The 12,358-nt window shown below is 40.5% G+C and overlaps 1 protein-coding gene across 3 annotated transcripts; it reads right to left on the bottom strand.

Annotated features, from left to right (window-relative positions):
- Window positions 1-6,075: 6,075 nt before the first annotated feature.
- LOC143477083 (uncharacterized) lies at window positions 6,076-10,604 on the bottom strand. Of its 3 annotated transcripts, none has more exons than XM_076975581.1 (10): window positions 10,208-10,604; window positions 9,735-9,802; window positions 9,466-9,552; window positions 9,254-9,352; window positions 9,116-9,163; window positions 8,949-9,029; window positions 8,410-8,841; window positions 7,799-7,909; window positions 7,390-7,718; window positions 6,076-7,285 (listed from the first exon to the last, which is right to left on the bottom strand). In XM_076975581.1, exons 1-7 carry the CDS (start codon window positions 10,371-10,373, stop codon window positions 8,671-8,673), a joined length of 720 nt encoding a protein of 239 aa, XP_076831696.1. In that variant the 5' UTR covers window positions 10,374-10,604; the 3' UTR covers window positions 6,076-7,285; window positions 7,390-7,718; window positions 7,799-7,909; window positions 8,410-8,670. The 3 variants fall into 3 exon arrangements, with proteins under 3 accessions (XP_076831696.1, XP_076831695.1, XP_076831694.1); XM_076975580.1 differs by having other exon boundaries at window positions 7,394-7,673; XM_076975579.1 differs by having other exon boundaries at window positions 6,077-7,285; window positions 7,390-7,673.
- Window positions 10,605-12,358: the final 1,754 nt, after the last annotated feature.

The raw sequence follows: 12,358 nt of genomic DNA, 5'->3' as shown, positions 1-12,358 counted from the left end.
AATTACATTTATAGTTATTTTGTTACATACTGTAGATATTGTTATTTTGTTCTCAATGCATTCCACTATGTATTAAATAAAGATTTTCAACTGGAAATTCATTTTGGTCCTATACTGCATACTGGATACTTATTTGGGGCCAATTCTGTACGCGAGTAGTATGTAGTAGACTATTTCCAGCCTCTTCCATTTTTCCCCAACCATATGGAGAGGATTCAGTGCCAAATTTAAATGCTTTTCCATACAAACATACATAATACATGCCAAAATGAAATGCAAAAGCACTATTACGTTACATTTCAATGCACTTTATCTCTTTATTGAAAAACAATACACAAGAATTTGCATTCAAAACCAAAACGCTGAATTTGTGCCAGAATTGAATATAATACAGCTCGAAATGTAATCACGGCACAGAGGTATTGCTTTTCACCGTACGGTATTTCAGACATAAATGTTATCACGAGATTGATTTAAACACTGATGTGATGAAAACATGCCACAATGAAAAGTGTATCTGTATTTAAAGAAAGAAACGCTGAATTCGTGCCAGAAGCCACCTTGAAATGCAATCGACTGAACGTCATTGTATTCCACTGTGTGTCTCTGCGAAGCTGTATTCGTGCCAGAATGAAATCTAATCACTGTCCAATAGGAATGCTCGCCTGAATTTGGGGCAGGGCTTAGACTCCAGTCAGAAGCAATCGCTCATAGTTGGACTTGAATGCAGCAGAAATGTCTTTTCACGACAGAATAAAAGGAAATAAACAGTCTAATTGGACAAATTGAGGCTGGTGCAGTTACAGACGACTACGTGCTTAACTTAATTAAGCTGAAGGTGCTGGACAATATTGAAAACGGACCTTGAAAGTGCCGTACATGTGCTTGAATTCCACCTTGTAAAAGTGGATGAACCCTGCAAACAGAGCTGAAGAGCGGAACGCGACCTCGACACGCCACAGCTGAGCCCCCGTGATTGCTACCCGTATTTTCCAGATTATAAACCACTACTTATTCCCTCACGCTTTGAACCATGCGACTTATAATGAGGTGTGGCTTTTCTGTAGATGTTTCTTCACCCGTCAGGGGTGGAAAAGAAAGTTAATCAGGTGGTAGGACAAAGTTGTAAATCAAAGAAGAAAGTGCTAATTTTCATTTAACACATGCAAGCAGCAGGCACGATGGAGAATTTTTTTCAAACGAACGTGTTGTGCCAAATTCCAACTCCCCTCGTTTGCACACGCATAAAAATGCTACAGATGATATTCAGTGATTTTAACTTAGTTCATTGAGCACTCTAGTTTTGTCTAACTAGATATTTAGACATAATACTGCTGTAATACTGCAAAGTCGTGGTCAGAGGTGAACTTCGTATAGCCAGTGTGTATTTTATTTAAAATAATTAACACCCTTGAGCCAGTGTGGCTTTGGACAACTGTGCCATGTTTCCTGTTAGATTTGAGACATAAAATGATGTCGAGCCAGGCCAAAATGTGCTACTTCAGCATTGATGCTGATGACGGCAAGGCCACTTAAACGCTCCTGTCCCATTGTTGACCGTAGATATGTTTTAATAAGTTTCAGTTTGGAGAAACTACGCTCAGCAGATGCAACTGTGACCGGAAGAGTCAAGATGATTCTGAGAGCAATCCACAGATTTGGGTACACTTCTTGCAGGCTATTATCATGCAGATAGGTGAGCAACTCCAAGGCAGTTGAGGGAGACTGATTATCTCCTGCATCATCTCCCGGCCATCAATATCAGCTTCACCTTTATCTGTGAGAGTTTTCTCCACATCCATACAGTGCTTGTGCAGGTCCTGCTTGGATATCCCATGTACTTTCTGAAAATCGAGAAGCACTTCAAATGTGTCTCTCACTTGGCTCATGGTCTCGAACCATTCCTGCAGCGATGTCAGAGCAGAGTCAACCACATGGTTGAAAAATTCCACCTCTAGTCTCTTTTGTGCATCACTGAAGGGCTCATCAGGTGCTTCATAACTAAACTGCCTTTTAGTGCTTCTCAATCTCTTCTGTTTGAGCTCAGGTTTGATGTTAAGAGCCTCACACAGCTCCTTGGCAGTTTCTATGGCCTCAGAAAACCCAGACTGCCTGTACTTTGTAAGAGAGGCTTTTGCAGTCTCGATGAGCCTGGAAGCAATGTCAAGCTGCATTGAGGATGACTGCAGCACCTTGTTTGCCTGGCTGATAATGGAAAGAAATTCAGCCCAAACAACAGTGCAGATCAAAAATCTGAATGAGCCAACCTCTTCTGCCAGGCCTTGAGCCTCTGACCTTGCAACAGGTTCAGTAACTGCTTGTCTTGCTTCTAAGAGAGCTTCTCTCACTTCTTTAACTTGACTTCGGACAGCTACAACACTCTGAAGTCTGCTCTCCCATCTTACATCAGACCATGACTTCAGAGTCAACTTAACATGTTTGAGTAAGATGTCCAACCGCTGTGTGGCTGCTGAGAATAAACAAAACAGCATCTGAAGGTATCCAAAATAGCTAATTACATCTGTAGATGACTTAGCTGCATCTGATATGACCAGATTCATTGTATGTGCGGCACAAGGGACAAAGGCCACCCTTGGATTCAGTTGTAGCAGTCTGGCCTGCACTCCTTGCCTCTTTCCTTTCATGTTGGCACCATTATGTGTAAATGTGCCATATTTTGTCTATTGTGATTTTTACACCCCAATCGAAATTTGTCCTCCGCTTTTTACCCATCTGTACAGTCAGAACACACACACACACACACACACACACACACACACACACACACACACACACACTAGTGATTACTAGGGAGTTGTGGATCACACGTGCCCAGAGCGGTGGGCAGTCCTAGCCCGGCGCCCGGGGAGCAATTGGGGTTAGGTGCCTTGCTTAAGGGCACCTCAGGGAATCGAACCCATGACCTTCTGGTCACAAGACCAGTTCCCTAACCGCCAGGCCATGACTGCCCCGTTTCATAGGTCTGTCCTCTGCAATCGTCAAAGGGAATATGCCATGACTGCCCCTGCCCCTGTTTCATAGGCCTGTCCTCTGCAATCGTCAAAGGGAATACCAAGTTCCCTCAACTTTTTCAGAACAACATTTGACAGATTGAGGCCCATCGTTTCAACCACGTTCATGTATCCAAGGAAGTACTCGTTGATGTGTGGCTCAGGCACCAATTCCACAATGCGCACAACAAGAGACATTTGTTCCTTTTGGCTGATGTCTGGGGTGCAATCAAGGATGATGGCATAATATTTGGATTGGCTTCTTGGATTTTTGCCACAATGTTTTGAACTGTCTGGGAGGAGATAATCTCAATTATTTCGTTTTGAGTTTGTTGTCCAAGATAGTGCGTTCTGGAAGCCTTGTCTTTAATTCTGGTCATATGTCCCTCTATAACTGAATCAACCTGAGCCAGCAGCTCCACCTCTTTCAAAAAATTGCCATTGTCTTGTGCGTATAAACTTTGTGAAGAGCCCCTAAAAGGCAAACTTCTGGTAGCTAGAGACAAGGTGATTGAGAACAGCCGTTTCAGTACATTGTGCCATCTTTTCCTCTCCGCCTCCATTAAGGACCGCTCCTGCTGGTCTATAGCTAGATTCTTCCTTAGTCACATATCCAGTTCCCTCCATTTCAACATGCACTTGGTATGGTCTGAACTACATTCATGGCTGCACAAGCAGGTGTTTATATTGGACCAGTCGCTATAGCCTGTTTCTGTTAACTTAATGCTCTTTGATCCAAACAGCTTACATGGAAAACAGAACACAGCATTGTTCTGTGGAGAGTAGATCATCCAGCTTCTTTTAATTTTTTCTTTATTGGGAAGGCATTTAAATTGCAGGCTGGTGTGAAATGCCCTTCCATCTGGGCCTCTTGGGAAAGAAAATGTGTCTGGAACCATAAATGGTCCTCTCCTCACAAGCTCGACCCTGTCACTGTCTGAAATATTTACAGGCCAAAGGGCGGGGTCTGTTGGAGATGGCACATTTATCTCTGCATCATCACTTAAAGACGGAAGGCTTTCAGATATAGATGTAGTAGGCCTACTACATTCTAAGGTTTGCATGTCTGTACCTGAACTGGAACCTTGCCAGGGTTGTTGGCTGCTTGAAGTAGATGGTTGATCATTTGACTCTTGATCATCCTCTTGCTGAATTGCTGGTGCTCCTTGTACATATTTAAGTGAAATGTCTTTGTCAAAAAAGAGAAAAGTGGACACTGCTCGAATGTCTAACTGATGTTCAGGCCTGGATGAATGATAACTTCCTAAGCCTAAACAGCAAAAAATCTGAAGCCATGCTGATTTCCTCACCTGCAACTATCAGGAAGCTCAGTAACATCCCCTTCACTATACCGGGCTTTGTTGTCTCTTCCTCGGATCAGGTCCGCAACTTGGGTGTTACTTTTGACAAAACACTGTCATTTGAGCCTCATATTAAAAATATTTGTAAATCTGCCTTCTACCACCTCAAGAGCATCTCAAGAATCCGCCCATATCTTTCCTTTTCTGCTGCCCAGACCATTATACACATTTGTAACATCTTGTATTGATTACTGTAATGCAGTATTACATGGTATCCCCAATCGGCTGTTGAACAGGCTGCAGTATGTCCAAAACGCTGCAGCCAGGGTATTGACCCATACAAGATCTCGGGAACACATTACACCAGTGTTGAGGGATCTTCACTGGCTGCCAGTACAGTTGCGAATCCAGTATAAAATACTGGTACTGGTTTTTAAATCTCGTCATGGCCTTGCCCCCTCATACCTGGCTAGCCTCTTGGAGAGTTATATTCCGACACGCACTTTATGCTCCTCTAATACACATCTTCTAGCAGTTCTATCTGCAAAAATGCGTACTCTAGGTGACAGGGCTTTTAGTGTTGCTGGTCCTAAACTATGGAATGATCTCCCGTTACAGTTACGTACCTGTCAGTCTTTACCGTCGTTCAAAATCAGTCTGAAAACTCATTTATATCAGCTAGCATATGAGTGAGCAATTGTTTGTGTAATCATTGTTTGGTTTTTATTATTTTTAACATTTTTATTATCATTATTATTATTAATTTTTATTGTACAGTGTCCTTGGGTCTCATGAAAGGCGCTTTATAAATAAAATGTATTATTATTATTATTATTATTATTATTATTACAGAGTGTCGGATTTTTCAAGAAAAATGGAAAGTTCATGTGTTCAGAATTGCTTCCCAGATGTACTTAAATAAATGTTTAACTGAGTAAAAGTGTTTTTGAAATTGCACATACTTTTCTTAAAAAGTAAAAAGTAAAAGTAGAAAGTTGTTCATAATATATGTAGTAAAAGGACAATTCATTTCATATAACGATTATTATAATTTACTTCTTTGCACTAATACAAAGAAAAAAAAGTTGACTTATTATTAGTTGGACTCAAGTCTGAAATTTGACCTTCAGATAAATTCTGTTGTGAGGGCAAGTTTCTTTCAACTGCGCCTCCTTACCAAAGTAAAACCTTTTCTGAACAATAATGACCTTGAAAAAGCAATCCATGCCTTCGTTAGTTCACATCTGGATTATTGCAATGCACTGTACATTGGACTAAGTCAAGCATCGCTCCATCGCCTGCATTTGGTTCAGAATGCAGCTGCCCGGTTTCTTACCAACACTCGCAAGCACAATCATATTACTCCTGTTCTTTACTCTCTTCACTGGCTCCCAGTAAAATTTAGAATTCAGTTTAAAATCCTGTTGTTTTCTGTGCAGTCCATGGACTTGCACCTCCCTACATATGTGACATTTTAAAGTTACATCAGCCTGGCAGAGATCTTCGTTCAGGTGGACAATATCTACTGGAGGTACCACGGTCTAGGTGTAAGCAGTGGGGTGATAGGTCTTTTGCGGTAGCAGGTCCTAAATTGTGGAATGCCTTGCCTACTGTTCTACGTTCCATCACTGATCTGCCAATATTTAAAGCCAAACTTAAAACATACTTATTTAGGATGAGTTTCAACATCTAATTATTTGCAAATGGTAACATTACCAACTGCACACAGACGAAATCTTTAAGACCATACTAATTTATTGTTGATTCTATTGTATACAGCGCTTTGGTCAACTTTGGTTGTGTAATGAGCTATATAAATAACTGATGATTGATTGATTGATTGATTATTATTAGTTCCATGTAATTTTTTGTAATGAGTTTACTAGTCTGGCCCCCTTGAGGTCTGATTAAGTTGTATTCGGCCGCCAGACCAAAATGAGTTTGACACCCCTGATTTAAAGGGAACATATGACAAAGTAACCATTTGAGTGCTTGTGCACATATATTTGGGAATCCTCAGTGCCTACCAACCCACAAACTGTGAAGGAAGAAAAGCCAGTAGTATTTGTGTGGGCAAAACTTTCGAAAATGTGTTTGCCCAAAGTCAAATACATTCTATATAGATATCAGAGAACAAATATGTAATGTTAAAATACTTAATGAATGCAAATACAGCTTTAAATAGAATAGACAAGTATGTGTGTTATTTTAGGCCATTTTTAGGCCACAATTTGTGACATAATTGTCCTTCAAAATGTATTAATGTAGATTATTTTCAAAAGTTTAGAATATTATTTTCAAAGAATAGAATACAAAACCTTTGCTTATGCACCTTACAAGACTGACTGGTTGGCCCATGAATAATTGTTTACAAGGAAAATAGTGAATCCCTCAAATTATACACTGGATACATTCAACCTAAAACATGTTAACCTGTAACTCACTAATAATGAATACATGAGTAACACTGAAGGTAAACCAGAAGACAATACGACTCCCTTGGAATAAAAAAAACAAAATGATGTTGCTGATAAACATGTATGAAACAACAGGACATATTTTACTGACAATTTACAAAACATGAGGATAACAGGAGCAGTGATGATCTGCTGTTAATAACCAAAAGTCCAATAACGGTCGAGTCTGAAATGCTGATGGTTGCCGAAGGTTATGCTGAATAGTCCACGGATGGTGATTTTGACCGGCTTTCCTTAAGGTTCCTTGCTCACTGGCGATGGTGATGGTACTAAAAAAATCCCAAAGATCAGTTCTTGATGGCGATCAGTCCTCTGGTCTGGTCTCTGTTCTCTGGAGTGGATCATAAAGTCTCTTTATCCTGATGCGCTTCTTGTTAAGGCTTATTATTATGTCCTGGTCCACAAACTGCATTACTCCTCTTGTCCTGGAAGTCTGGGTAAAGATCAGGTTGCACAGCTGTCTCTGTTCTCTACTCCAGGAAGAAGCACTGGAGACCTACATGATGGAGAGTAAGAAAGAGACAGAAAAGCAAAATAAAGACCAAACATAGTTCAATGTTTTACTGAAAAAGGTGGTAGATGTGTTAGGGTTACACAAACCTACGGATGGTGATTTTGACCGGTTTTCCTTAAAGTTCCTTGCTCACTGGCGATGGTACTAAAAAATCCCAAAGATCAGTTCTTGATGGCGATCAGTCCTCTGGTCTGGTCTCTGTTCTCTGGAGTGGATCATAAAGTCTCTTTATCCTGATGCGCTTCTTGTTAAGGCTTATTATTATGTCCTGGTCCACAAACTGCATTACTCCTCTTGTCCTGGAAGTCTGGGTAAAGATCAGGTTGCACAGCTGTCTCTGTTCTCTACTCCAGGAAGAAGCACTGGAGACCTACATGATGGAGAGTAAGAAAGAGACAGAAAAGCAAAATAAAGACTGTGATGGGGTCAGAGACCTGACCCATCACCTGGACTGTGTGTATGTGTATGTATATATATGCAAGAGGAATAACTCACTAGAGGTCCTTCGTCCTCAGGGAAGGAGGGCCGTCTTCCAGGGCTTCCCTGGTGCTGGCCGGTAGAGCCCACGGGTGTCGGCAAAAGGAGGGGAGGCAGGTCCTACTGAACCTGTAGGAGGAGGACAGGAAAAGTTGTAATCATGCTGAATGTGATGTACAGCAAACAATAGCATACAGTTATGTTTGTGTATGTTGTACGTGTTTCAACGGCGACGTATGTAGTCCTGCTCCAATGTAGGTGGTAGAGTCTAACAAGGTTGGGGGTGGGGCTACTCATTTAAATGCCGAGCATAGGATCTTTCAAGGCAGAACTTCCCGAGGGTAGCGAGTGTGGCAAGACATGCCGCTAAGCTTTTACTGCACAGTTTTACCAATGTTTTATCCGGTGTAAGGGACTATGTTCACATGTGTGCTGCACAAATTAAAAAATCAAATCATGGGTGAAGTCTATCGTTGGAGTCAAGCCTGATCTTTTTGGGGAAAACCCTGGCCTCTTCAGTGTATACATTGTTGTGAAGCCGCATCCACCCCCCAAGGCATCTCCACAAAGACCAAACATAGTTCAATGTTTTACTGAAAATGTGGGAGATGTGTTTGGGTTACACAAACCTCAAAAGATGAAACATTAAACTGAGTGTTAGGGGCAAAGAGAAGAAGGGGCAGATGCACAATGCCCCAGGTGTGTGATCAGTCCATGTGAGTCCCAACAGTCCAACATCTAGTCCTCATGTTGTTATGGCGAAAACCGACTTCATCTGAAAAACACACAAATGCATACAAACATTTGTTTTTATGTGGAAAAGTAAAACGCATGATACATAGTGAGATCAGAACTTTGTATAAGAATCTATTAAAATGCTGTGTAGGTGATTAAAAGCCTGGAGGTGGGCGTGGAGGGGGTCCTCTTGGTGGGTCTGGACTGGTGGAGAAAACAGCAGGGTCCGGTGTCTCCAGGGTCTGGGTGTGATTAGACTCATGTAACCTGAAAAGGCCATCTGAATCGATGGAGACACCCTTATACGTCACAGAAACTTCTTTTTGCTGAAAAACACAAATAGAGTAAACATAAGTAAAGATGCCTTTAGAAATCATTTTCTAAATACCCCATAAATAAGTCTAAATGTATTTAGGTATGAGGATGCACTAACCAAAAAAATATTCTGCACTGATGATGTTGTGGACTGGGTGCACAGGTATATTGTTGCTTCTGTGATGCTGGTTTCTTTGCGCTGAATTAACAGAGGACATGCTGATGAGTGTGATTAAGAACAAGACAAGCTAGTTTAAAATGCATTTAGCCAAGACTCTTACTTACCTTGATCCAGGCCACGGCTTTAGCGTTGCCACAGTAGTGGAGGGTGAGCTACAAATGCATAGAAAATGTTAGGTTGAAGGACATCTACTGTGGCAAGTCCATTCTCACTGAAACTGAGAACCTGTTCCCATGACTCACCTCTGCATCTATGTTGTAAAATGCATTGTTGAGCACCCACCAGTGCTCACTCTCCTGCCCCTTGTAGGCAGATTTGTGCTGGAGCGTCACCTCCACCACCTGCAAGCATGCAGAAAAAAAACTTTACCATTGAAATGGACGAAGCTCTTATAAACTACTTATACTTATATCTGCCAAAAAGCCAGTGATACACATTAAAAACCCAAGGGAACCTTTGTAGCTGACGAAAACGTCTGTGAGAAGGTGAAGGCGTACACCCTGTGTGCTCTGTGCAACGCTTGATGAGCATGACGCCTCGACTGTGGAGAGAACCAAAACTTGTTATTTTGCGAGACAAATATGTGCAAAACCAGCATTTTACAATAATTGTGACCAGAGCCTCGCAAAAATAAACAATGGATGCTAGTAGTTCTGCACACAAACTTCCATAAACAAAATGAATCTGGCTAAGAGAATATCCACAAAGTAAATAGCCAGCTACCTCTCGGATCGGGGAATGGGGCATTTCAAAGATGTCCTCGTCCATTGGAAAAGTCTCCCCATCATGTCCTAAGGAAGATGTTAAAACAACACTGAAATGGTTTTTTTGAATGTGGCTTGATACAACCTAGTTAAAGATTAGCCGTTTAAGAGTAGCTATTTTAGTTAGCGCTAGCTAACATGCTAAGTTTTGCTAATCAAGAAATCCGTTGCCATAGGAAACAACGCTTTTGGTAATGAAATAGATTGGGTCCGATGGAAAAGAAACGTCCTTTTCCATCCGTGACGTCTTTTTCCATTCGTGACACCTTCAGCAAATCAAATCAAATCAAATATATTTGAAAAGCGCTATACAAATATTTTGATATGTTTGATTTGATTTGATTTGCTGAAGGTGAAGTTACAACGACCGTAGCGTAGAATTCAAATGGATGGATAAGAAAAAAAATAAACTTTAGTAGCTCCCTAATTTACCGTGGCAGGGGTCGGCATGAGTTCCAGCTTCGACCTGCGTCCGCTGGCGATCTCGGACCCACCACCTGTAAACAAGAAAAGATGAAACAGCAGCGGCCGAAACTCCAGTGGCACAAAGGACCACTGGTCGCAAACCAATGCCAAGGAAAGGCAGGGGAAACATCATTTAAAACAGATTAAAGATATTAATTCCAGATATTAACTCGTTGAATATATTAATTTGAGATATCAATTCGTTAAATATATTAATTCGATATATTAATAGGCTGAATATATTAAATGGAGATTAATTTTTGAAGATATTAATTTGTAGAAGATATTAATTGGAGTTGTTAGTTTGTTGATTTTTGCCAGAGCAAATGCAACAGCGTCTTGTCTCATAGAGGGGTCGGTAAACGACTGAGGGATTTTACAACTTGTGTTCATGGAACCTCTTTCACCTTGGTGATCTACGTTTATGTCCAAACATGTTTTTATCCGTGACTACGATATGCAGAAACGCACGTAGCAACGTAACGGGGCGAAAGGCAAATGCTAGCAAAAGAATGACTTGTTGCAGAGTAAAAAAATTACCCAAAATACATTGTATTTTTATTTAAGGCTAATTTGCTCAAATGATTTTATTGTTATTATATTTATTTATATAATTACTCTTTTTATATGATTATTATTTAAAGCAGGGGTGTCAAACATACGGCCCGCCAGGGGGTTCAGGACCAGCCCGCGGAATAGCCTAAACCTGGATTATTAAAGAAGAATAAACTCCATTTTATTTTAAATATGCGGTTCCTATAATGTCCGCTAGGGGCGTGTTTTAGTCAGTTCTATCGCTTTACCCGCTTTTGTGAAAATTTTTTAAATTAGAAAATAGCATTAGTAGCCTAATGCTAAACAAAAATACAAAAACATTAAAAAATTTTTTACATTTTTTCCAAACAAAATACCGTGTTGTACTATTGCTCATAATATGATAACAAGTGCATAAAATGTGCATCAGTTAAGGTTTGCTGTTTAACTGTAAAACACAATATTATTTTATCTAGTATCCAGTGTATTCCATAATGATAGGACTACATGAAAAGCTACATGAAACCATTATATTATATTAAATTATGGACACATAGGAAAATATCTAAAATATTTTATTTTAGATTAAAAATAATACACGTCAAGCAAAACAGTGGTGGCATTGTGAAACCATAAACAACCACAACAAAATCATTTACCAGCAGGTGTCACCCTCTCCTTGCCCTAATGGTAAATCTGAACATTAAGTAATCAACCAATTTAAAACTTTAACACGTACTTACCAGCAAGTGTTGCGGGCATCATCTTTTTGTTTTTCTTCCTCCGCTTTTCAGCTCCGGAGTCGTGCTGTCGCTTCATTGTCATTTACTTCATTGTCATTTAGGCATTTAATTCGAAAGTGAGCTCGCATTGCTACACTTAGGACCAGGGTTACCAGATCGGGGCCGTTTTTCCATCCAATTAGTTTGTTTAGGGTAAAATATGGCACTGGGCGAGTTTTTTGTATAGAATTGCCACACATATTTTAAAAATCAGTTAAAATTGTGTTGGATTTAGCACCTCTATGCATTTATTGGACGCATTAATTGAACATTTATTGGACTGGAAATCGTCACATCTGGCAATCTTGGTGTTAGGTGACAGCGAACAGAGAAAGACAGGACCGTGCCATTTCAGGGAATCGGAGCGGAGGTGGATCATGGGGGCTTTATATTAGGCAAAAAACTATTAATTTATTTACCCCGATTAAGTAATGGGGTAGGGGCACATACAATGTTTAAAGACAAAAACCGTGTCATAATTTCAACACATTTTTCAGTAAATTAGAGGCCCCGCAGTATGGTTGGGGCCCTACGCAGGCTGCGTGGTCTGCGTATGCCGAACGGCGGCACCCAATAGTATACGGCGCGAGACTGGGAGACTCTCTCACCATGGCTCTCTCATCCTGGCTGCACCACGCTGGTGAAGTTCCGTTATAGTCTCGCGTGATAGGAATTTCTAAATAAAAGTAATAAATGCAAATTTACCGTTTCTACATAAATAACTACATATACTACTTATACCTTCACTCTTTGTATTTACGAAACATCCTACATGGCATTATAAGGATGTTTGCAAAGGATT

This window comes from Brachyhypopomus gauderio, chromosome 15 (genome assembly GCF_052324685.1).
Source record: "Brachyhypopomus gauderio isolate BG-103 chromosome 15, BGAUD_0.2, whole genome shotgun sequence".
Classification (NCBI taxonomy): Eukaryota; Metazoa; Chordata; class Actinopteri; order Gymnotiformes; family Hypopomidae; genus Brachyhypopomus; species Brachyhypopomus gauderio.
This window is presented reverse-complemented; position numbering and strand designations above follow the sequence as displayed.